Consider the following 24,677-nt stretch of genomic DNA (forward strand, 5'->3'; position numbering starts at 1 on the left):
AATCTTTTGACCCTGGAGCAAGGTTTTCTCATGGAGAAACCTCCCCATTGGAGTTCTCCTTCACTTTCCTTGCATAAACCATATCCTTACATAAGCCAACTTGAGAGAGTTCCAGTTTTGGGTTCCTTAAATGTGGAGGGAGAATTTAGACCCTTTCCATGTGAATACAGAATCTTCAAGGACGCCCCCCTCCCCCGCACCCCTTCTTCCCAGGTCTTTTTAGTAAGAGGTCTTGCTCGTATCTAATTTGGGAGCATTTTGAGGAGGGGGGTGGCAACTTGCCTTTATCAGGTCTCTGCAAAGTGTACAACTTAGTTGTACTAGATTCTTTCATTTTTCTTTTCTTGTTTATTTATTTTTGAGAGAGAGAGAGCACAAGCAGGGGAGGGGCAGAGTGAGAGGGAGACCCAGAATCTGATGCAGGCTCCAGGCTCTGAGCTGTCAGCACAGAGCCCGATGTGGGGCCTGAACTCATGAACCGTGAGATCATAACCTGTGCCGAAGTCGGACGCTTAACCGACTGAGCCACCCAGGCGCCCCGATTCTTTCATTTTTCAATCCTGTTTCACTGGTTGATCACATCATGACAGCATAAAGCACGGCTGGCATAAAAAGGTTTGGGAAGACACGTAATTGACCACCGGCAGCCTATTCCTCCTGACCTTCAGCTTTGAGTGTCACAAGAACTCTAGTATCAGGATGTTACAGAGAGAATCCGTGAAGTTTCTTGCAGAGCGGTTCACTGCCACATTCATCCCTGATGAATGATCCACGTTCATGCTGTTCCAGGTGAGGGCCTTGAAGAGCTGAGAGCAGGGTGGTAAATAGCCATGTCAATCTCCTATTCAGAGCTGGGATAGTCTCCCCTTTGCTGAGATTAAGTCTGAACAAGGATTGCCAGATTCTTGGAAATCAGGGAGACTTTATGAAACACCTTTAATTTATTGCAGCCCTTGGTTCAAAGCTGTGGTTAAACATGTTAGTTAGCCCTGTTCCCTGTTCTCAAAGAGACTATATTCTATTTTGGAATACCCGTATGAAACAACTCTCAATTTTGAAAATTTACCACATAACCCTTTGCCACATCCACAAGCTCCTTCTGATCCAGTGTGACTTACTTGTGCATATGATAGATTTAATTTCTGTAACAGCCCTGATTGTTTGATTACTCTATTTTCACCTGAGGAAACTGAGGCACTGAGTGGTTAAGAACCTGACCTGAGGCTACACAGCTAGAAAATGGCAGATCCAGGAATATTCTGTAGGGATTCAATAAAGAAGGGCTGGTTGCAAGAGATCTTGACTTTCCAATCATCCTCACGGATCTTTTCCACATTTCCCCATTTTTCTCCTCTAGAATTAAATTCCATTCTGACTGTGTGCCCAGCCTCTAGGCTACCCAGCCACAATCAAGTAGAAAGAAACACACAACAACAGTTCTGAAAATCAGCCTTTTAATCTATCTGAACCCAACGAGTGGGGAAAGAACTAAACCATTTTTTCCCTTGAGATTGTTTATAAGAATAACAGATCAGAGGTGTCTCTTCCATAGGAAACTGACATCCCCCATGTCCTCAAGAGTCATTATTTTTTTTTCTGAAAAAAAGCATAAAAGTGGAATTTCAACTCATGTGCATGCCACACATTTCCCCACCCCACCCTGCCCACCCTCTACAGGTGCAGGTATTCACACACCAAAGAGACTCCTTTCTCCAACTGGGGAACAGAAGGTGAAAAAAAAAAAAAAAATCCATCCAAGTGGCCACAGATACCAGAGATAACCAAATGCAGTTTACAGTCACAACATCAGTCAACTCATATGCAGAAGGGGACACTTTTCTAACTGGAATCCAGAGCCAAAACTTACAAATGGCAGAGACTTGAGCTATCCATAGAGATAATTTAAAAACTTCCACCAGACACTGCCCTTAATTACAAAAGTATGCAAACAATCTTGATATAAATGGAAAACAGGCAGGCGGCTCTCTCCCTGGGACAAAAGGGCATACCTAAAATTCCCCCGGGGTGGCATTCGTGCCTGGACCATTGTAGCTCCCTTTCCGGACTGAAGGGGAAGGATGAGGGTGAGCAGCGGGGTAGGGACCCACCTCAGGAGCAAGTGGGGAGACAATGGAGCTGTCCCCAGGGACCAAGAACCTATATGGCCCCTGATGGGGGGGGACCTCAGTGGCAAGTGGGCCACAACTGAGCTGCAGAGAAGTCCGAGTGCTGTGCACCCGCTGGAAGCCCGGAAGGTAGATGTCCAAAGACAGGGCTGATCTGCTCTGCTTGCCCCACCTAAGGCCTTGGGACTGATGGCAACTGTCCAGGAGAGGGTGAGACATGATTCTTTCAGGGCTGCAGAGAAGGATGCCTTCCATCTGGACATGAGTGCACAGACCATGTCTGGTTTTCAAAGGATGATTCCCCAGTGACAACCAGCCCCTCCACCAAGAGATGCTGCTGCCACACAGCACAGGGGCTGAGGCACATTGGTGGGGGTGGGGATGGGGTTTCAGAGAAACAAGGTGAAGAGAGGAAGGAGAACTTGCCACCCGCCCAGTTTCCAACGGGCAGACCTGAGTTTCCACCGCTGCTACCCAACAACTGGGTGTCTGCTTCTCAGGAGAAAAAGAAATGGGTGGGGGTGAGGGACTTGAGCCTGAGCTCTGAGATGGACAAGAAGGGATGGAGCAAAGGCGAGGGTTCCGCCCATAGCGCCACATCCCAGGGATTTGCCTGGGAAGTACCATCCGTACTGAAGGCGCACAGTGGAGGCACCCGGGGGCAGGGTGGTCCAAAGCTGAGAGCCCCGGTCTGCAGGCCGGCTCCCCAGGGGAGAGGCCAAGTGATTAGTGCGTCCAAATGGTGGGAGCTTCGAGATTGTCAAAGCCTGGCTGTGAGCTGGTCGACGTGGATTCTGGGCTGTTCCCCTAAGAGGGAAGGAACTGCAGCCCTCCCAGGAGTGGTCCCCAATATCCCCGCACCTCCCTTGCCTGGCTGTGGTGGTCTTGGGGCTCCCCAGGAAAAGGGGCACCACGACTTCAGGCAGTGTAATTCGTGTCAAATTAAAGATGGGGAAAAGAGGTAGCTGCGAAACCGTGAGCCACCCCCTGCCTCCCCCCACCCCCACTTTGGGATGCAGCCAGATCCTGGGCCAGATAAGAGGGCAGGAGGAGATGGGGGGCCGGAAGCAGGGCTGGCAGTCTCCCGGGGTCCTTGGCCATTGGGCCGGCGGGTCGTCAATGCATCTTGCCCAACTGGATCTTCTTCCAGGCCTCCGAGGCTGTGAAGATACAGGAGTCCAGAATGCCGGCAACAGTGAAGGTCCCACCGATAATGGCACAGATCTGAAAGGGCGAGGGGGGGGAGGGTCAGAGGTCAGCACCGGATGGAGCGCCAGGCCAGACCCCTCCCAAATCACAAGCTCTGCCCCATAACTAATGGGGTCTGGAACATATGCAGGGTTCAACAAAACCCACTTATTGGATGATGAATTTAATAACAAGAAAAGTAACCATCAGCAGCTCCTTTAAATCCCATACCAACCGTCTGAATGAGGAAGGGGATTAGTAGACCCGTTTCATCGGTGAGAAAACCAAGGTTTAGTTAGGTAACTGAATTCACACTGGAAGTAACACAGCTGTGACCCGAACTCAAGTATGTCTTGACCCTGGAGCCTGTGGTCCTAACTTCCACTCTAAATTTATCAGATTTTTACAGTCCCATTTGCAGATGAAGGAATGGAGGTTCAGAAAGGCAGTGCCACTGGCCCAAGGTCACACAGCCAGGAAGTGGCAATCCCGGGACTTGAACCTGGCTCTGACAGGTCCAGGCCCAGCGCTGCCTGTGACTGAGATCCGGGGTGGGCCGAATAGGCAGCATTGGCCTGGATGGACGGGAATGAGAAATAAATCTCTCACTCTCCAAAGCTTGTAGGAGATCAGTGGGATGGGTAGTAATCAAATAATCATACCAACAAATGCAAAAGTACAACCAGGGCAAGAGCTACAGAAGAGAGGGAGCCTCTGGCACTACCAGAAAGCTTACATTACGGCCAAGTTTCTTACGGCACTATTTACTTTGGGGACCAGAAAATTCTTTGTTGTGGGAGGGCTGTCCTGTGCAATGAAGGATGTTTATTTGCAGCCTCTTAGGCCTCCACCCATGAGACTCCAGTAGTACCCTTTCCTTCCTGTCGTGACAACCAAACACTGTCAAGTGTCTCCGGGGGGTAAAAACTGCCCCCAGTTAAGAACCACTGCAGTAGGGGGGATGACAATGAATGGCACCTGTATGCTGGACTTCCTAACTCCCGGCCACACGATCAAATGCAATAACCAGGACAAAACAGCTTACGTAGCACTTTCTCTGTGCCAGGTGGGGCTTGAGTACTTTGTGCCTCCCTCCTCCCTGCATCCCCAGGCCAACCCTAGGAAGTACTACTCTGACGCAAATATTACCGCCAAGGAAACTGAGGCACAGAGACATTGGATCACCGGTCCAATACCACAGTGATCAGTGGGTCGAACTTGGGAGTCTGCATTCTTAACAGGACGCTCCGCTGCTTCTCAGGCACAAAACTCTCCACCTAACTGAATTCCTATCTTTGCTTGTGCCAGAACTCCACCTGTGACACATCAAAATAATGCTCTGTTTTACTCAAAATTTCCTGGCCTGCCTATTGGTTGCTTTCTGGTTCCATAATAGAATCAAAGTATGGATGATGGAAGATAAAAGAACTTCAGAGGAGATTTGCAAGGCAACTTTAAATGAATTTTTCCTCTTGGGGCGCCTGGGTGGCTCAGTCGGTTGAGTGTCCCGACTTCGGCTCAGGTCATGATCTCACAGCTTGTGAGTTCGAGCCCCGCGTCGGGCTCTGTGCTGACAGCTTGGAGCCTGGAGCCTGCTTCGCATTCTGTGTCTCCCTCTCTCTCTCTGCCCCCTAACCCACTCGCATTCTGTCTCTGTCTCTCTCAAAAATAAATAAACATTAAAAAAATTTCTTTTGATGTATTTTTCCTCTTGAGCACATACTTTATGCCACTCCAAAGAGCCAATACCACCCATCACCCAGTGTGCCACTCTTGAGTCACGTACCCATGGCGCCCAGACAAGGAAATAACTTTTCCAAGGTCACACAGCGAGCGGGTGGCACAGCGAGGTCTGCCTGCCTCCGGAGCTCGCACTCTTTCCCCCATGCCACGTGCAAGAAGCACTTAAATGACCACAGGACTCCGAAGAAGCCCAGAGGAACAGTCCTAGAGGGCCCCCGGAGGCACCACTGGGTGGCCGGCCCGCCACTGACGCTCAACCGCTGGAGGACTCTGAGAGATGGCAGTGACTTAATGGATCCTCTGGGGCCAAGTGCGGGAGGCCAGGAGACACGGCGGAGGTGAGAGGGAAGTGCAGATCGAACCAGTGTTTATTTTTAAGATGATATTTCCGCAAGATGAGCTAAGCAGAGGCCTGTGAGGCCCAAGACAGAGCAGGTCTGTACGGATGGGCTCTCAGTAGAGCAGCTGGCATTCCAGTAATAACAGCCCAAGAAACCAGAGCAGCCCCCCAGGGAGTGAAGAGGATGGGGGGCGCTAGGGGGATTATTATGAAGTGTTTTCAGCAGGCGGGGCCTCTCCCTGCCAGCCTCAGAGCATGACGCAGGGCCACTTTTCAAGGAAGATGACGGCAGGGGAGCTGGTTTATTTCGGTAGACTGGATCAGATGATAGGAGATTTTATACCACAAAATGCTTTTAGAGCTTGGGTCAGAGAAGAGGAAAATGTGACTTAAGTGCAATGGAGCAAATAATAAAAACAAAAAAACCACACACACACACACACAGACACCCTATATCCGCACACACGCTTTGGAACCCAAGCGTGCCTATGATTCACATACACCTGGCACCCAGTCTGAAGTCTCCAGGAGCAGGAGGAGACAGCACATGCACTGAGGTACAAGAAAACACACAGCTGCGGGGAAGCTGAGGCCCCGGGGCACGTAAGCTACTCGGCAACTAGCCCCATCAGAGTGAGCTGCCGTGAGCCTAGGGCTAAGGGGGCGCTGCAGTGAGGCCCCCTGGGTATCCCCCAATACCCCCCACACAGCAGCACATCCCCCTTTATCCTACATCTGTTAAAGGTGCTCGTCACCGGTCCGATGAGGAGGGGGATTTCTGGCACATTCTGGGGCAGGGGGAGGCACCTCAAAAGCTGAAAGAAAAATCTAGCAGCCTGTTTGACGCTGGTATGGCCCCTGCCTTCAGGATTTTGCCATTAGCCTGCTCCGGCCTTCTTGACACGCTCACACTCATAGGTGGTGACTGGTATGAGGTGAAGCAGGGGTCACGAGGGGAGGGGTCCCGGGGCGCTCTCAGGCTGTGGTGCTCCCTGGATTCTGACACGTGGGTGGCCACAGCGACCCTCAACACCAGGAGGTGACCACATCTGGACTCTCCGAGGAGGTAGCCAGTCTCAGCCATCTTGTGTCCCGGGAAGGCCACAGTCCCCAGTTCTGAAACAGGGAAATAAATGAAGCCACGAGGCTGCAGTGGACAGAATGTCTGTCTTGGGACTCAGGCCTTACATTGGTGGTGGCAAGGTGACAGGCGTCATCATACTGGTGGGGCAGATCTCAAGAACAGGCCAAGAAAAGGGCTGTTGAAAGGGCAGATGGTGGCCTGGCATCTCTCCGACCCACGATGGGGGATGTGCCAAGATGCACACACATGAAGAAAAGTTTACATAAAGCCAATCATATGCATCCTCACTGTACATGGTGCAGGGGCCCTGAGCAGAGTGGGGTGGGGATGAAGCGCGTCCTGGGGAGTCTACCAGGGCCTCCCCTGCCATGGCAGCAGAAAGGGTTCAGCCTTGGGAAGCCGAGCCGTGGCTGTCGCTTACTCTAGCCATGGGAGAGCCGTTCCGGGCCTCGGTTTTTTTCATCTACGACACGGGAAAACCACCCCTACCCTGCCAATTGTCGTACTGCAGGAGATGCCCCTGGAGCTCCTAGTGCTTAGTAGGTGCTCAGTAAACAATACCTAATCTTTCAACTGACTGGAAGGCTCTGACCTTGTTGCTGAGATCTGAGATTTTCTAAATCTCTCTGAGACCCACTCTAAGAACCACAATGGGTAAAATACCACTTACTCCTCAGAGCAACCCTTTGGGTCTCAATTTCCTTTTTTTCTAACTGGCTCTTTTACCGAAAGAACAAGCCCATTCATGGAAAGACAGGACAGCAAAGGTGTCCCTGGCACCACATGCAGATTCTTTGCAGTTGCCCAGGTCCTAAGCACTTCAAGGGCCCATTCTACAGATGGGGTAGCTGAGATCTTGACAGGATATTCCCTCAAGCACATGCCAAGAGGTGTTTGTGATGAAGCATATCCCTCAGGGGGCAGAGTACCTAAGCTGGAGGTTATTTCCCTTCTCTGGCCAGTCAGGGAGCTATTCACATCTGCCCAGGGCTCTATGTCAAGCACAAACACCAAGAAGATATCAGAAGTACCTTATACAAAGGTATTTCTGGTTGGGGCCCCTCCTGTCTTGTACCCTTGCATCATCCTTACTTCCCATACCTCAGTTTCCTTCCTTTAAAAAAAACGGGAAGGCTAATCCTCACCCCTCAGGATAGCTATCAGACCGAATGAGTGTTTGTGTTATACACACAGCCGTGAATGTTCCCTTGGTCCCTCACCGCTGCCATGTTCTTTTTTTTTTTTTTTTAATTTTTTTTTTTTTAATGTTTATTTATTTTGGAGACAGAGAGAGACAGAGCATGAGTCCAGGAGGGGCAGAGAGAGAGAGGGAGACACAGAATCAGAAGCAGGCTCCAGGCTCTGAGCTGTCAGCACAGAGCCCGACGCGGGGCTCGAACCCACAAACCGTGAGATCATGACCTGAGCCGAAGTCGGTCGCTCAACCGACTGAGCCACCCAGGCGCCCCTGCCATGTTCTTGTACCTCCGGACCGGGCCCTGAGGCAGTGGGGGTGGTGAAGGAGCAGGGCCACTGAGCCAGAAAGGGCCACTAGACCCAGCACATGCAACCCCACTCTGGTCAGCAGCCCTGGCTCCAGAAATGGAAACAAGGACAATTCGATATCCAGGCCCCAGTGAGTCTGAGAGGAGCGCATTACTTTGTTTTCATCAGAAGTCCTCAATAATGTGCCCCTTTGTTCTTTAGCAGAGATTTCCTGTGGTTTCACCAGCTTCCCAGCCTCCTGCTCTGGCTAGAATGAAGTCAGTTTCTCTACCTTGAAAAGAAGATGTGTGTGTGTGTGTGTGTGTGTGTGTGTGTGTGTGTGTGTGTGTGTGTTTCCCTTACGTTTTAATTATGGCTCTTAATTCCTTACAATATGGAAAGGACGCGTTCTAACCGCACTGGCTGGAGAGCTGAATCCCTCTGTTGTTCCACCAGCACTAATGCTTTCCCGATCCATCGTCCCTCCCCCGCATTTTCTTTTCCACAGTGGGCAACGGAGGAGCACAACACATACCAACACGGGGGTGGGGGTGGAGACTGCGGGCTCTGGAGGAAACATTCCTGCGGTCAGACGCCAGCTCTGCCACTCTGGCCAGGAAAGCCAGGTTACCCACCCCCCCCGCCCGCGAGCCTCGGTTTCTCCCATCTGTAAAATGGGGCCCCCTGTGAGGACCAGGATGGCCTCTGTCTGGCTGGCTGCTGTACCTCAAGTGCCTGCGAACTGTTCGTTCACTTTCCCCGTGCAGTCAGCATTGCTTGAAAAGCTTGTGGAAAAGGCCCAGAATGAGGAAATAAATAATGAATCGGAGTCCCATCAGATGCTGGTGGCGGCAGACAGACTGGAGCCGTGGATGAGAACACCAAAGCTGTGGCTACGCAGGGGTGGGGGCTGTCGCAGAAGGGAAGCTGATGACTGGGCCCTGGAAAAGTGGGGGAGGAGAGGGTGTGGTGGTCTCCATCCCGTGGTGCCACGCCTGCCGGACCCTCCACTCCCACCCTCTAGCACAGGAGCCTGGTGGGGGAACAGAGCCCTCTCCCCGCCCCCGTTCTTCCAATGGCTGAAGCTGCAAAATACTCCCCCTCCCTCCCCCCAAAAACCCCACCTTGGTTGAGCACCTACTGTGGGCCAGGCCTGAGACGGCATTCTCTTCTGCCTTCTCATTCAATCTTTGCAACTCCTCGGGGAAATGGCGTGATCCCCATTTCACAGATGGGGAAGAAGAGGCTCAGAGAGGGACTGGCCTGTTCAAGGTCACACAACTACCAAATAGGCGAGGGTGATGAGAATCAGGTCAGGAAGGCTGCAAAGGGCCTGCTTTTTTCTGTTAGACCACCGTACTTTACCCGCAACCTGAAGGCTCCTCTCAGTCCCCGCCTTCACACATGAATGGCTTTTTCTCAATTAAGTTTTATCAAATGTCCTGAAATAAGGGGACCCCATCAATGAAGTTTAGGAAGTAAGCTGTGTGGCTGTAAAAATAAGTACAGTTTCTAAAAGGGAGCTCGCTCCATTCTGCTATTCCTTTTACGTCTCAGAATCTGCCTTCAAAAAGCAAGCACCAGGAACTTCTGTTGCTACCGAGCTATCTGTGTTCAGACCCAGTTGGAGCAATCTGTCCCTGGTACACAACCTTCTGGAAGAGCTAGCTCTGCTCGAACGTCTGGAAGGATCTGAACCAAAGTTTTTGTCCCCCCCACACACACATTTCCAGCCCTCAATAACTGAGCTGCTAATGTGGATTCTGTTCCGTTCCTCAGATACTAGGAACTTGTGCTATGGGCATGGACCAAGATGTGCACCCCTCCATCGGTTTGCTCATTGTTTGACACCTATTTATCACCTGCCTGCACTGTCCCAGGTCTGGAGACCAGAGATGATGAAGGCCCCGCCCTGCCTTCCTGGAGCTCATGGTCCGGGTAAGAGAGTTACTTCAAGGGAAGTCTGAGTAGGCGAGATTCAGACCGAGCTACAAAGCTGGTCTCTTCCCAACTCATATTGCCTTAGCGGGTAAGGCACTATGCCTGTTTTAAGTTTGTCTCTTCTCAGTTGTTTTTACTGTCTCCCTCTCCCCCACACCCGAGTATCTAATGCCTTTTGTCTACAGCAAATCCTCATAGGCGTCCCAACAGATGAGTGACAGGTAATCAGATTTGGGCAGGAAAATTTGCAAGTCACCAGCCAACCAATCTTAGATGGACAGTTTACATGTGGGTGGTGGTGTTGTTTTAATGATTTGTGTGCATGACTGTGATTTTATCACTCGTGCTCACAACGTCGCCTTGTTTCCTGCTATCACATTTCTTCCTGATTCCCAGTATGGAGTCACTGTATCAAAAGATCCTGGTGTCCTATCAAGGGCTTCATGGTTTCTGGGGACTCTGTTCCTGGGACATCCTGAAGAGCCTTTGTTTTGGAAGGCAGAGGCTCCCAAGCTAGTGGCAGTGGTGGGGGTGGGGTGGGCGATGTGGCAGAAACAGGCTCTGGCTGGGGCGCCTGGGTGGCTCAGTCGGTTAAGCGTCCGACTTCGGCTCAGGTCACGATCTCGCGGTCTGTGAGTTCGAGCCCCGCGTCAGGCTCTGGGCTGATGGCTCAGAGCCTGAAGCCTGTTTCCGATTCTGTGTCTCCCTCTCTCTCTGCCCCTCCCCCGTTCATGCTCTGTCTCTCTCTGTCTCAAAAATAAATAAACGTTAAAAAAAAACAAAAACAAAAAAAAACAGGCTCTGGAGTCAGGTCCCAGCTTTGCCATTTACTGGCTGTGCCCTGGCACAGTTTCTTTAACTCTCTGGGCCTCAGTTAATTCGTACATAAAACAAGAATGATCTCTACCTTGGAGGGCTGCTGGGAAAGTTGAAGGAGATAATTACAGAATTACCCAGTAACAGTAGATGCTTAATAAGTGTAGCTATAGGATCCCTTCTTCAAGCAGCCGTCCCTTGTATATTTCTGAGTATCGACATCCAGGCTAGGCCCTGTGCTGGATGCAGGGGACACTGAGGGGAAACAGACTTGGGGCTCATCATAATCAGGCCTGGCAAGTACAAAGTACAATCTAAAGTTTGGGGAATTATTTCGCTGGCAAGGAGCACCTTGAGGCCAGGGATTACGTCGAATGCAGCTACTGAATTGCCATTACCAACTGGTCATTTTTGGTGGGCAAAAACTGTCATGGCCAAACTGATCCAAGTTGATACTTTTTGGCTTCTGGCTGTTCCTCCCCGACAGAATAAAACACACAGGGAAAGCGACGTGACACTTCTGAAGTCATCCAATCTGTCACCACAACCCACTTGAAGGCAATCCCAAAAAAGGGGCTTCGGCAAGTGGCAGGGGCAGGGGACAAATGTGCGTGTGTGGGAGGGGGCGCTTTGAAGGGGATCACTTGCATGTTGTTACAAAACATCTGTTTATTCCATTAGTGGTGACATTTTCTGGAATGGCACAAAGTGGAAGTCTGAGCAAGGTGCCCTGGGTGCCCAGAGAGAGAAGCCCCAGGCAGCCTGATGGGGACTTCCAGGAGGAAGGACCCTCCTCTGTTCGGGCTCAGGATGTCCAGTTCCTTTCCAGACCGTGAGACCCTGGAGGAGCGACCTCGGATAAGCCAGGGACTTCATAGGTACAAATGCATCGGGGAGGCCCCACCTGCCCCTCCCCGCCCCACCCACACCCCCTTGAACTACACCCCACCTCATTCCAGCCCACCCACAGCTGCCCCTGCAGCCCTGCAGCCGCCACATGACGACATCCTGGCCTCTGGCCTAAGCCCTCTCTTAAGCAGCCCCTGTGAGGAGCTATTTGCAGAGGCCCCCATTTGGGGCTTGGGGGCTTGGCACACAAGTGTTTGATTTTTAAAAGAGAGAAAGAGAAGTCACAGCAGGTGCCTCCACTTCCATCCTGGCCCCACCCTACCCTGCTAGGGCTCCCGGGGGTCTTTGTGCTGTGTGTGCCTGCCTGTGAGCGTCATCCCCACATCTGCCGCCTCGTGACAAGGGGCTTTGAAGCTCCACAATGACGCCATCTGCCAGGGACAGCCGGTTGGCTCACTTGGGGCTGACCCCACGGTTGCCGGGACGACCATGATGGTGGTGCGGGGCCACCAGGCTAATGATGTCAGGAAGACCCCTGCAGCATGGTCCGTGCTCCGGTGAGGCGGATGGGACAGAGGTGGAAGAGACGCTGACGGCCAAAGGCAGGAGGAGAAGGCAATGGGGTCATGGAGGTGTCTGGCCTCTGAGTCAGATGGACGGGCTTTTCCCCTGTGACTTCTTGGGACCTCCAGCTCTTAGAAGTCCACCCGCATCAAAAGAGGCCACACGGCCTTCACAAAACATGCTAAGCAGGGCGCCTCTGCACATACTACTCCCTGTGCTAAGACCCTCTCTCCTTCACCCACCAGTCTAGAAAATGTCTCTGCATCCTTCATCCCTGGGTTTCCTTCCCCAAATTTTCCGAACAGAAGGGAGTCTTTGCTACCACAGTGCCCGGTGCATAGCTTCAGTGGAGCCCCTGCTGGGTGGGCTTCCATTCTCTGCGTGCCAGCCCCTCTTCCCCACCAGCTGGGAGCAGCTTGAGGGCAGGGATGAAGTCAAATTCGGCTCTCGCCATTGCCGGGCACAGGGACTGGCATGTGGTCAATGCTAGCGAAAGTTTAGCAAATAAATGGAGTCGCTTCGTTTCTCAGCCACCTGCCAAGGGGTTTTCACACTGGGAGCCTCAGCCATCTGGCACGTAGGAGCAAATAAGAAGGGGACATGAAGATCCTTCTAGACCCTACAGTAAGACATGGGCACAGGGTTTCTCTGCCACTGTCAATGCCATAGCCCCAGGGCCTCAGAGAAGCAGACCACATCTGCACAAACGTACCTACTTGTGTTGTAGTTTCTTACTCTGGGTATGCAGTAAGAGCACTGGGGTAAAAGGAACAACTTGGGGTCCTACCCTGCGGGGCTTTGGGTAAAACCGCTTGCTCACAAGTTCCCCGGCTTTGGGGTCAAAGGGTTTGCGCTTGACCCCGCCAGCAGCTGGCCCAATCTACCTTCGTACCAGATAGTGCATGCAGGACCCCTTGCTGTGCACCCCCCCAGTCTCTATTGTGGGTCTTTGAGTTCTGCTAGTCTGATAGGACCAAGCTGGGTCTGGTATTTTGAATCAAATTCCTCCAGTTTCTAGGGAATTTGGGCACCTTTTCATGGCCAGTATGGTCTCTTCTATGAATGCTTAAGTCCTCACCCATTTTTCTTCATGGTCGCTTAACTTTTTCTCACTGGTCTGTAGGAATTCTTTATATATAAATTCTGAAGATTACTCCTGTCTCGTATGTGTGATGAATACCTTTTTCCAATCTGTGTTGAGTGTCTTAGCTTTCTGTTAGGTGCCCTCTGCTGATTGAAAGTTTTGCGTTTTGTGGAGTCCGAGAATGTTGTGAGGCTCCTAAAAGCACTAGGGTTCTGACACCCTTTGTACCCACATGGCATTCTAGAAGGCAAAAAGCTTCCATTTGATGATCTCCTTTGAGCCCCATGAGGCCTGGGAGGCAGGGAGAGCAGGAACTGTTATTCCTTTTTAATGGATTATAAGACAGAGACGTTGTTGTGGACATCGGACCTTTTTGCCTCTTAGTATCCACCCCTCTGTTTTCTAGTAACTGACCCCTGATTTTTCTCTTGGGGAGTCCCACCCCCTCATAATGTTTGTCTTCTTCATCTGGCTGGGGTCAGCGGGCTGGAAGTCCTTTCATTCTTTAGGCCACAAGGCTGGCATGGGAATGAGGCAGGGCCAGTGACAGCACTACCTTATCCAGGACTCAGGTCCAATTACTGAGAAAGGGGCACTTTCTATGAGTGAATTCTATTTGAAAATGAAGCCGGTACGGAGGAAAGCAGGATTTTAAAAAAAGCCTATTCTAGACAATATTTGTGCCTGGATACAGCCATGCCTGAGGCTTACTGACCCCTCAAGCCAGCTGGACGTGGGGCTGTCTTTTCTGTAACAGAGTCCTGACTAATACAAACCTAGTGGGAGCCAGAAATGAAAGATCCGGGACTAAGACCCCTGATCTTCAATCATTATTAAGAGTATAAAGAGGTACAGGGGAGAAGGGCCTCTTAGTCTCAGTCTCCAAATCTGTGAGGTAGGGATAATCACCCCATCTCTTCCACCTCCGCTGCCTCTGGCTTACCAAACATCTCCGGGCCACCTGGCTGAAGCAGGATGCTGCGAGCCTGCTTTTCTGCCCCCAAGGACACTTTGAATGGAAGGCCAGGAAACAGTATACTTAATAGAAATACTCAGTATCAAAGAAAAATGACATCGGCCTGAAGCTGCTTCACAGAAAACTGGACTTGATGGAGACAACGGCAAGAAAGAAAAGAAAAGAGAGAGGGTGAGAGAGAAAGAAAGGGAAGAAGGAAGAGAGAAAATAAAGAGAAGAGAATGCAAGCAGGAAAGAAAGAAAAAACTTGACAATATCAGCAGTTATAGTTGGAAAATAGACATGGGAAAAAAATGAGTTAAACCTTTGCTGTAAATTTTCCACAGAAAAGGATAAACCCTGCTAAACCCATAAAAAAATAAAAAACTGGAGAAAATCACAAACATCTAATTGACCCATATAAAAACCTGCCTAACAAACTAAATAGACTTAGTGATAAACCTCTTTGGAAAATATTTTCTGGATGACATGATTCTGATAACATTTCTAAACATCCTGGGGATCACAACCTCCTGTTTACAGCCTAGGATCCTAGCCCTGCAGGCTGCATCCCGTTCTTTGAGAACCAGGAGTGCTGCCGAGAGAAGGAGCCCACGGCAGGCGCCCCACCTACTCACCGTGGTGATGAACCTGTACAGAGGTTGCCGTCTCTCTGTGTATTTGACCGTGATGGGGCTAAGGTCATAGCGGAACCAGATGGCGGGAATGATTCGGCCTGTGTGGCTGTAGGCTACGTACTCCTGGGGTGAAGGAAGAGAGAACGGGGATGTGAGAATCAGATGTATGAGCCATGTCTCATGGTGGGTGGGGGTTGGAATGCAGAGGGTCCCCCGCCAACCCCTAAGAATGGGCTTTCTTCTCTCCCTCTTGCCTGGAACCAGACTCTACCAGTTCATCTCACCCCTTTTCCTAGAGGCTCTGCTCTCAGAGTCTGGATGGGCAACATTCCTGGGGATATTTTCAACCCTTTTGGCTGCTTGGAAATTGACCGTATGACCTATGGAAGCTGCACCAGAATCAGAGAGCAGAGATGTAAAAGGACAGGTGTGATTTGGGCTCCATCTGAGTAAAGGCCTACTTCCCCCTTTAACTCCTGGGTATGCAAAACCCATTCATTTACTCATTGACTATTATTTTTTTTAGGTTTATTTATTTTGAGATAGAGAGAGAACAAATGTGAGTGGGGAGGGGCAGAGAAAGAGGGAGACAGAAAATCCTAAACAGGCTCCGTGCTGTCAGTGCAGAGCCCCACACGGGGCTCGATCCCACGAACTGTGAGATTATGACCTGAGCCCAAATTGAGAGTCAGATGCCCAGCTGACTGAGTCACCCAGGCACCCCTACTCATTGTTTACTGAGCACCTTTCCTGTGTGCTGGCACCCCTGCTGGCTGCTGGGGACTCTAAGGGTGGTAAGCCCTGCCCCATCCCCAGAGCAGATTGTCAGGGGAGGTAGGTGTCACAATCTGGAAAGGATGCTGATGTAAAAGAGTATCTCCAATACTGCCACATTACGCACGCAGTGATACAGAGACATGGAGTGCTACAGGGCCAGGAACAAATGACCAATTCTCCCCAGGGTTTGTGGAAGGCTTAGTGAAGAGGGGGCATTCTAGGTCACACAGGACATCCTTGGGTGTGTGTGTGTGTGTGTGTGTGTGTGTGTGTGTGTGTGTGTGTGTGAGATATGAGCATAGAGGCCATGTAGGGAGTGGGCTTCTTCAAAGAAGGAACACAAACTGCAAAGAGAGAGGGACCCTAAGACAAGGCTTCCTGAGACGGCACCTGGCTGGGTAGGATTAGAAGGCGGCTAGGAGCTGAACTGATGTGTGTCCCCTCTGATCTGGGCATTTGCTGGACACCTCTGGGCTACTCTCATTTGTCTACAATAACTGTAGACTGGACTCAACCACAGGGGAGCCACCAATCCCAAATGCTAGGCCCCAAGCTCTGAGGCTTCTCCAGGGATGATCCAAGACCACCACCCCCCCGACCCCCGCCCACTGATGGATTGCCATTGGCTCTGACAGGCACGGCCCTGTTTGTTCCCAGAGCAGGCTGGGGCCAAGGCCACAGAGAGAGCTGAGCAAGCTGTCCTGGCTGCTGGGTCTTTGCCAAAGCCTCGGGGGAAGGAGCCTTGGACAAAACAAGATGAGCTTTCTCCAGGGAGAGCTGATGGGGCAGGGTGACTGTCTGGGTCAAAGCCCAGAGATGAGGGATAGAGGAAAATAATGAAAAGTAGCAGCAGTAGGTACCATTTACCCAAAGCCTCCTTTGTGGACAAAGCAGTTTTTAAGACATTGCCTCATTTGATGGCCATCTTATCAGGTGCACCATCCCCATTTTACAAATGAGTAAACAGAGGCATAGAGCAGTTGTGTGACTTGTCCCAGGCCATACAACTAGCAAGTGACTGAGCCGGGTCTGAACCAGCAGTCTGCTCCAGCCCCACCTCTTCTGCTCAGACTGTGTCCACATTCTCCCAGCCACTGGATGTTGTCAGCACTTGACAGTTACAATGAGCTGCCCTTCAAGAAACAGTGAGTGAAAGAAAGAGAACTCGCTTTGGAAAGTTACACCAGAACATCAGCACAGGGACCCCAGGTCGCCCGGGAGAGAGCAGCTCTCAGACCAACAGACTCAAGGGCCCCCGTTCAGACTGAGTGGGTGATGGGATCAAGATGCCAGGCTCTGGAGCCAAAGGAGAACCTTGTTCCAGTCCCCACTTGGCCACTTTGTAGCTCTATAACTACATCTCAGTGCCTCAGTGGCCAAATCTGTAAAATGGGGACAAACGGAGCTGTCACGGTGACTGAAAATGATGGTGGATGTAGAGAGCTTAGCGTCATAGCTGACCCACAGCTAGTGCTCAGTAAATGGTAGCTACTACTCTATTATTATTAACTGAGCTGAACAATGCATCACCTATAAGGGGTTTAGTAGCCCTGGAACAGAAGAAAAAGGAGAGTCCTGGTGATAAAGGGATCCACTGGGGGTGCCTCAACTAACATGTTTCAAGCATTCATGTTCATTGGCAGGGTCAACTCTGGGGAGGCCAGAGGCTGTCTCAGCTTGAAACAACTGTCAGTCACCCTATTCTGCTGGCTCTGACCATGCTCTGCTGCCCACCAAGGCCTACCTGCTTCTCCATGACTTTGAGTGCTGGGGTCCTAGAACGCTCCTGTTAACCGATGGCCAACTGGTATGATTCAAGGTCCTTGTGATCCTGGATAAAGTGCTTGTACCCTGAGAACCAGAGCATCTGTCATGTGTTGACCTATCAGGATCCTGAGTCTAAAGGACTGGGGCCAGATGCAAGGGTCTTTCTCAACAGATCACATCCTATGTCCTGGTTAGATTTCCTCCCTTTGACTCTGAGACTGGCCTCTCATCTTTACCCAGGGACAGAACCTGGCCAGAGCAGCCACAGGAAAGGCCCCCAGATAGGACCCAGCGGGAATTCGCTCAGACACTTGTCGCCTCTGCTTTTGGCCAGCAGAGGGTGCAGTTGCACGCAGCTGGGCCCACCAACTGAGTACCTTGTTGGCCACCGTGTACTGGTAAGAGTACCGTTGCTTGCCACTCTTGTCCTCGTAAACCGTGGGCACGATCTTCAAGATGTAGTCGTGGGAGGCGAGAGCTGCAGGAAGGACACAGCAGGATGAGGCAGGGGGACAGGCACTGACCAGCCGGCAGCTCTTTCTATGCCACTTCAATTCTAAACCTGCTTGGCATTGCTGGGAGGCTGTTTCCAAATTTTCATTGCCAAACAGCCCTTCTTCGTTTCCCCCGCTCTGGATACCAGGAATTGAGAGACTCCATCTATCAGGATCTTTACTCCTGCATTGTGTATGATATTAAAATTCTGGAAACAACCCAAATGTCCATCAACAGGGCAACCGTTGAAAGGTGGGTACTGCGAGAAGCCACGCCCCAAGAGGTATTGTTACACAAAAAGAACTAAGTTGCAGAATGGAGTGAATAACCTGTTTCCATGTACTGGGGGGCAGGGAAAACTCACTCTTTATGCAAGAAGGTATAGAATTTTCTAGAAAGACACCCAAGAAACTATTAGCAATTTTAGTCCCTGGGGAAGAAGGCAGGATTTGATAAAGATCACATTTCATTGTGCACCCCCTGGTCCTGTTTGAATATTGTTGCTTTTGAAGCAATAGAAGTTTCAAAAAGAAAGAGCCCACAAACCAGAAAAAACAGTATTTACGAAGAATCAATTTCTTTCCCCATTTTCAGTGAACAGAAGATCAGTTCTCCCTCCGCCTGGCCCTGTCTGACCCACCACTGCTGGATGCAGGGAGGCTGCAGAGGGCAGGGACTGTGCCTTACTCATCTCTTGTCCCGGAACCCTGCACAGGGCCTGGCTCAGAGTGCACAGCGTCAAGTGCTTACTAAATGAATGAACGGATGGAGGGATGGCTGGCCGGCCAGAGGTATGAATGGAGAACAGATGAATCAGCTTCTGATAAGCATGAGGTAACCAGAATCAAACACGAGGCGGATAGAATGCTGTCCCAAAGCGGCCAAATGTCACCCAGGAAAGGTATGAATTCCCTTGCACCTTCTGGGAGGTTCCGAGAAGCCCAAAGACCCTTCTGTGGTTGCCTTCTACAGTCTCAGGTCAGGGGTCATGGATATAAAAGTGCACGGGAATTTAGCCTTGAGTTTTCGAATCCTGGCTGAATCAGTTCTGAGTCCTTGGACTCCCTTGCTGTAAGAGGGTAGGGGGTGTAGATGACAGCCATGGCCTCTTCCTGCTAATACTGCATCTTGGTGAGAAAAGGGTAGTGCTTCCTGAATTGTCTTGAGACCTGAGCCCTCTGAAAACCTCAGAAAAGCCCTGCAGCTTCAGGTCTGAGCCCATGAAGATCCCAATACCCCACTTTCTCAAACCTGCTGTGGTCCTCGGGTATCAGGAGCAGTAGAGTTACCCAGGATTTAAAAGGCAGGCCCCTGGGCCTCACCCCTGGAGATCCCTGCTCAGTGGTTCTGGAGTGGGGCTCAGAATCTGCATTTGAGATACAGCACTCCAGATGCCCATCACCCCAGGTTAAAAACTTGAGGGAAGGAAAGAGTGAACGCCTTATGAAAAATCACACTCGTGGAAGTTCTGTTACAATTTGTACAAAATACAGAGGATCCTAAAAAGAAAAAATAAAACCACCCACAAATCCGCCATCCACAGAAAACCATGGGTTCACCTTCTTGCGTATAAACTGCTAGACTTATACATATATTCATGTCTTCCTAAAATTCGATCATACCGTACCTTTTTTCTAAGTACTAAACACCACAGATAGCATTTTAGGCCCAAGACACAGAAAGTAAGCTCTGTAAGTGTTTCTTTTATTTGCTGCAAAATCCTTTGGCACAGGGCCTGGCACATAGTACGTCCTCAATAAACGTTTGCTGCCTGAATGCCAGCAGAGGTCTGACACATCATGGTCAGTGGCTGCACGCAACTCCCAGCGCAGACCCGTAAATGTACTCAACCGACCCCCCCCCGACCCCGTGGCTAGACACTGACGCTGTTCCTCATTTGCACTCTTGTAAACAATGACCTAATGAACATTATTTTCCTAAATCTGTGCACACTCTCTTAATTATTTCCTTAGCTTACTCTCCTATGAGTAGAAATGATGACTCAAAGGCAATGACCATATTTAGGGCCTTTGATACCCTCTGCCAAATGCCCACTAGAGACACTGCACCTAATTCCACCCACATGGAGTCCTCATCAGTGGACCCCCTCCAAGGGGCTGCTGGCTCCCACCTGATCCTGTCAGGCCCACATACCCTTTCGCTCCCTCCCAACAGCTTATTATGGAAAAATTCAAACACAGAAAAAATGGGGAATCATATTATGAGCCCCACATACCTTATTCCCCAGGTTCAGCAATTAACAACACACGGCCGATTTTTTCATCCCTACCCTACTGTTCCCCCCTCCCACCCCATTTTATTTTGAAGCAAATCCCAGACATCACATCAATCCATCCACAGATATTTTAGTTATGTCTCCATAAAAGATAAAGACTCTTAAAAAACAAAACACAACAACCACAATGTCATCATCATGGCTAAAACATCAACAATCACTCCTCAGGAGGAAAACAGGTCACTCCAAGTGGGGGTTACTTGAGACAAGATGCTCAGGGAGGGCCTCTCGGAGGTGGTGGCTTTTGAGCGGAGACCTATATGACAGCCCTCAGTGGGAAGGTCTGGGAGCAGAGAGGGCAGGCAGCAAAGGCAAAGCCCTGGCAGGGACACCAAGCTGGAGGGCCGAGGGAAGGAAAAGCCAGCCCTACCCCTGGCTGCCTGTTGTCTGATCTAATGCATTTTCCTTCCCACGGAAGCCAGCCCGGGATGGCTTTCGTCACTAGCCCTGGGGCAGGCAAGGTTTTCTGCGCATACACTCTGGTTCCTTCCTCGCTCGGTTCTATTTCAGTATCAGGCCGCCGAGGGGTCCATGCTAACTGCAAGTGCACGTGGATGGCCGCCTTGGGACGGTGTGCTGCCCTTACCCAGAACTGCAACGACTACACCATCACCCGAAGGATCATCACCCTCACTTACAATCAGACATTTGCATGAAAAGAAGGCACTGCTCACACTCATATGCTGCAGGAGGCGGCACGGAACGGGCGCGCACCCAGGGGGAAAGCAACAGGATAATGTAAATAAAGCAAATACCGCAAATATCACAGACATTACCGGAATGGTAAAAAACTAGAAAAAAATAGACAGACATTTTCCATGAGAAGACAATGCCTTAATAGAGCACAGCAGAGCTGCTAGATGGGCAACCATGCCTCTGTCACCACTGGAAAAACTGTACAAAAATTGTGGTTAACGTAACAATGTCAAGTACAAAAATCAGAAGGTAAACTGCCGTCTACTTGCTTTGAAAAAATGACCTCTGCTGATGGACAAGGGTTCACGGGAACACGGAGAAATGAAAAGTGTGATTTGTTGTGGGGCGGGGGGGAAGGGTAGGTCATGGACAGCTGTTTTCTTTTGGGTGAATTTCTGACTATCAGAGAGAACAGTGTATTTTAAGAAACAATGCGAAAAGCCTTATGGGTAAAAAAAAAGGGAGCTCAGGTGAGGAAATAAGTCAAGGTAACCTGTCTTGCAGGATCCAGCGGATGAATGCATTTAAGCAGACACGCCACCTGGACCCATTCTGTGCGTGCATCCGTGGCCCTAGGTGTGTGCACATGTGCATGTGTAGGTGTGTAAACATTCATTAGATGAGGCCACAGACAGGTGTGTACATACGTGTGTCAGCGTGTAAAGACATGGGGCCCTCTTTACTTAGGGCCAAGATGCCAGAATGCTGAGGGGGTAGACAGCTCAGGGAGGGGGCACTGGTGGGTGGGAGGGGCTCAACCAGGAGGAGAGTATGGGGTTGGGGGGCGGCCCAGGTGGTCAGACCTGACTGGGCCATCCACAGCCCTGTTCTCACAGTGCCACTGGAACCAAAATAAATTCTGGCTCTGCCATGATTCCCTGTGGGGATCTTAGGTGATTATATTGCCTAAGAACAATCACGTGGCATGAGAACAATAATGATGATAATAGCTGGTATTTACTGAGCACTTATGATGTTGCCTAGGGCTGTCACATACTTTCCCCGGGGGGCACAGGTCCCCTCCTTTGTAAGACGGGGCTGGTTCCACCTTCCTCACAGGCCAGCTGTGGGAACGAAGGAAGCATTAACAGCTCTGCTCACGGTGAGTGCTTGATAAATAAACGTTCCCTTCTTCTCCCCCTTTTCCCGCCCCCAGTTGGGATATGGGATACATACGGTTGGAGGTGAGTCTGTCTGCTCCCCCGAGAGCGTTGAAAGCTCCATGGACATTCTGGACCTGTGGAGAAGCACAGTGAGGGGGCTGACCTCAGAATGCCACCACCTCCAGGTATAGCCCTGGCCGTGAGGGGACGGCCAGGTGCGACCTGGTTTAGGGACCTTACCCAGCATGGTCTGTCTCGTAGAGAAGCTGTGGGGAGCAACAGAGAGACACGGGACGGGTCTGGCACCTGGCAGGCACTAGCTTGCTTCCCATCTTGGGTACCTCTAATGTGCCACTCTGTCCTGTGTACTTCTAGCCATCTCATTTAATGTCCCTAATGATGTACTGTTGACCCCATTTTACAGAAGAGCAGACCAAGGCTTGGAGAAGCACTGAAACTTGTCCAGCATCACACGGCTGATAACTGGCTGAGCCAAACTCCAAATTCAGGTATCTGACCTCAAGCCTGAGCTCTTTCCATCAAGGCACTCAGGAAATACAAGTGCAGGTGAGTCTAGGTCCCAGCACATGCCTCCTGAGATCCTCTACAGCTCACAGTTCTCTGAGGACCCAGGGCTGCTGGCCTCACTGTATCTGCTACAGAGAACATGTAGCAGTTGTGGGGCTGAAGGCCACACCCTACCTATTCCCTGATGATGAGGGGAAACCACGTCAGCCATAGGAAAATCTAAAGCAGGGCAAGGCATGGGGCACATGGGGCATGCCACCATGGGCATGGTTAACAGGAGTTCCCAACGTAGACACGCTGGAGGGCTTCTTGGAGGCAGTGACACTGACACCCAGGAAAGTGGGAAGTTAATCAGGCAAGCAGCATGTGTGAAGGCATGAGCCTGGAGACTGAGGAATAAACAGAGGCCTGTGTGGCCCCAGAGGAAGGAGGTAAGAAGCAGGAAGTAGGGAGGTCAGAGAGGTAGGTGAGAACAGGCTCCTGCAGAGAGGGCCACTTCAGGAACAGTGGGAAGTAGCTGGGTGGCCTGATCTTTGATCCTGGTCTCAGGTGGCTGACGTCTATCGAGCACTTAACAGAGCTGCATACCCTTAACAAGTCCAAAGAAAAGGAAAATCTGTCCAGTGCTGCCTTAGGGAATGACAATTTGACGACTTGGTTTCTAACCCAAGAAGATGGTGGTTATGGACACGAGAGCGAGAATGTTCCCTCCCACAGTCACGTGTCATGGTTTTATCTCACATTCATTTGTACGATCACTTGATTAACTTCTGTTTTCCCCTCTAGACTGTAAGTTCCACAAGAGCAGGGACCGTGCTTGTCCTCAGCAACGTGCACAAGGCACATCACGTGCCTAATAGGTGCTCAAGAAATATTTGTTGCATGGATGATGGATAATGGATGGGTAGATGGAGCCTCAGTTGTTTTGGGTTTTTTCCACTTAAAGAAAATCCTATTTCCACCATAACCATGACCAAGAAGAAGGCTGTTACTGCCCTGTTCTGTCCACAGCACACAACAACACAAGACCGCCCCCTCTCCTACCCATCTGTCCCCTTCCTTTCTCCCTGCTACCCAGCCTCAGTCCGCGCCCTGGCTCCCCTGGCCCTGGCTGCAGCCCTTCCGTCACCTCCACTCTGGCCTCACGGCCATCCTCCACACAGCAGGCGGGTGCTCTAACACACCAACCTGCCCGAATCTAGTAAAACTCAGCTCTCTGCTCCCATTCCAGGACACTTCCGCGCCCTCTCTGCCACCTCCGAGGAGCGCTCACTTCCCAGGCTTCATTACAGAACACCATTCTGACGATGTGGACACCTGCTGATTCATTTTTTCTAAAATAACCTTGCGGCTCTTTTATATGAAAATGACCAACTGGGCGTGTCATAGAGTGGGAGATGTGGGAGATGCCCCTTTGCCCATGAGACTTCCCTGTGAGCCTGGCCAAATCCTCACTCTCAGGGCTTGACTTACATGTCACCTGAGAGGTCACCTCCCTGACCTCCCAGGCTGGGAGGTACCCTGTCCCTGCTCCCATATCACTGCCCAGATGATATGCTCATACCTCTGCCCCTCTGCCTCTCTTGTCCTTAGCCCTCCTTGTCCTATATCATCATGTTTATTTGTTTGATCTTTTCTTCTTTTGAGAGCAAGAACCCTGTATTGTTTACCCATCATGTAACCCCAGGGCCTGGCACAGAGCAGAAATTTCAAGAGGGTCTGACGGATCCATGACTATACGGGGCACAGTGACAGAAGACCTGGGGCCAGACATGTCTGGTTTCTTAGAAGCTGTGTGACCTTGGGCAAGCTACTGAATCCCTCTGACCCAGTTTTCTCATCAGGAAAAATAAATGCCATCCAGTATCCTTGAGGGGAGTTTTTGTAAGGATTCAACAAGATGTCATCTGTAATGTTGCTCTCTAGGTAAGAAAGTGCAGACTTCCGGGGTCAAAACCTCCCACAGGGAAGGAGTGTGGTGTGGTACAAAGACTGGGTTTGAATTCTGCCGGTGCAGAGCTGAGTGACCCTGGACTCACGACTCCACGTGTCAGTTTCCTCCTGTGCCCACTAGAGTTCACAGAGACCACCTTCCCAGGGCTGTGGTGCAGATTTGGTGAGCTGGTGGGTCCAAAGGCAGCTAAGAGACTGCCCAACACCTAGTATATGGAGGGCCCACTGCCTACTACATGCTTGTGGTTT

General features: G+C 50.8%; 1 protein-coding gene across 3 annotated transcripts in view; it reads right to left on the reverse strand.

The window, feature by feature from the left end:
• Positions 1-1,443: 1,443 nt before the first annotated feature.
• ERGIC1 (endoplasmic reticulum-golgi intermediate compartment 1) overlaps positions 1,444-24,677 on the reverse strand; it is a 103,284-nt gene continuing 80,050 nt past the window's right edge. For 2 of the 3 annotated variants that reach the window (XM_042946579.1, XM_042946563.1), the window contains 4 exons: positions 22,021-22,081; positions 17,735-17,835; positions 14,814-14,936; positions 11,373-11,563 (listed from right to left, as the gene is read on the reverse strand). In XM_042946579.1, coding sequence (XP_042802513.1) covers positions 11,393-11,563; positions 14,814-14,936; positions 17,735-17,835; positions 22,021-22,081 — 456 coding nt within the window. In that variant the 3' untranslated portion in view covers positions 11,373-11,392. Of the gene's footprint in view, positions 3,351-11,372; positions 11,564-14,813; positions 14,937-17,734; positions 17,836-22,020; positions 22,082-24,677 lie in introns of those variants that run through there. The other variant, XM_042946572.1, reaches the window with a different exon arrangement.

This window comes from Panthera leo, chromosome A1 (genome assembly GCF_018350215.1).
Source record: "Panthera leo isolate Ple1 chromosome A1, P.leo_Ple1_pat1.1, whole genome shotgun sequence".
NCBI classification, from domain to species: domain Eukaryota; kingdom Metazoa; phylum Chordata; class Mammalia; order Carnivora; family Felidae; genus Panthera; species Panthera leo.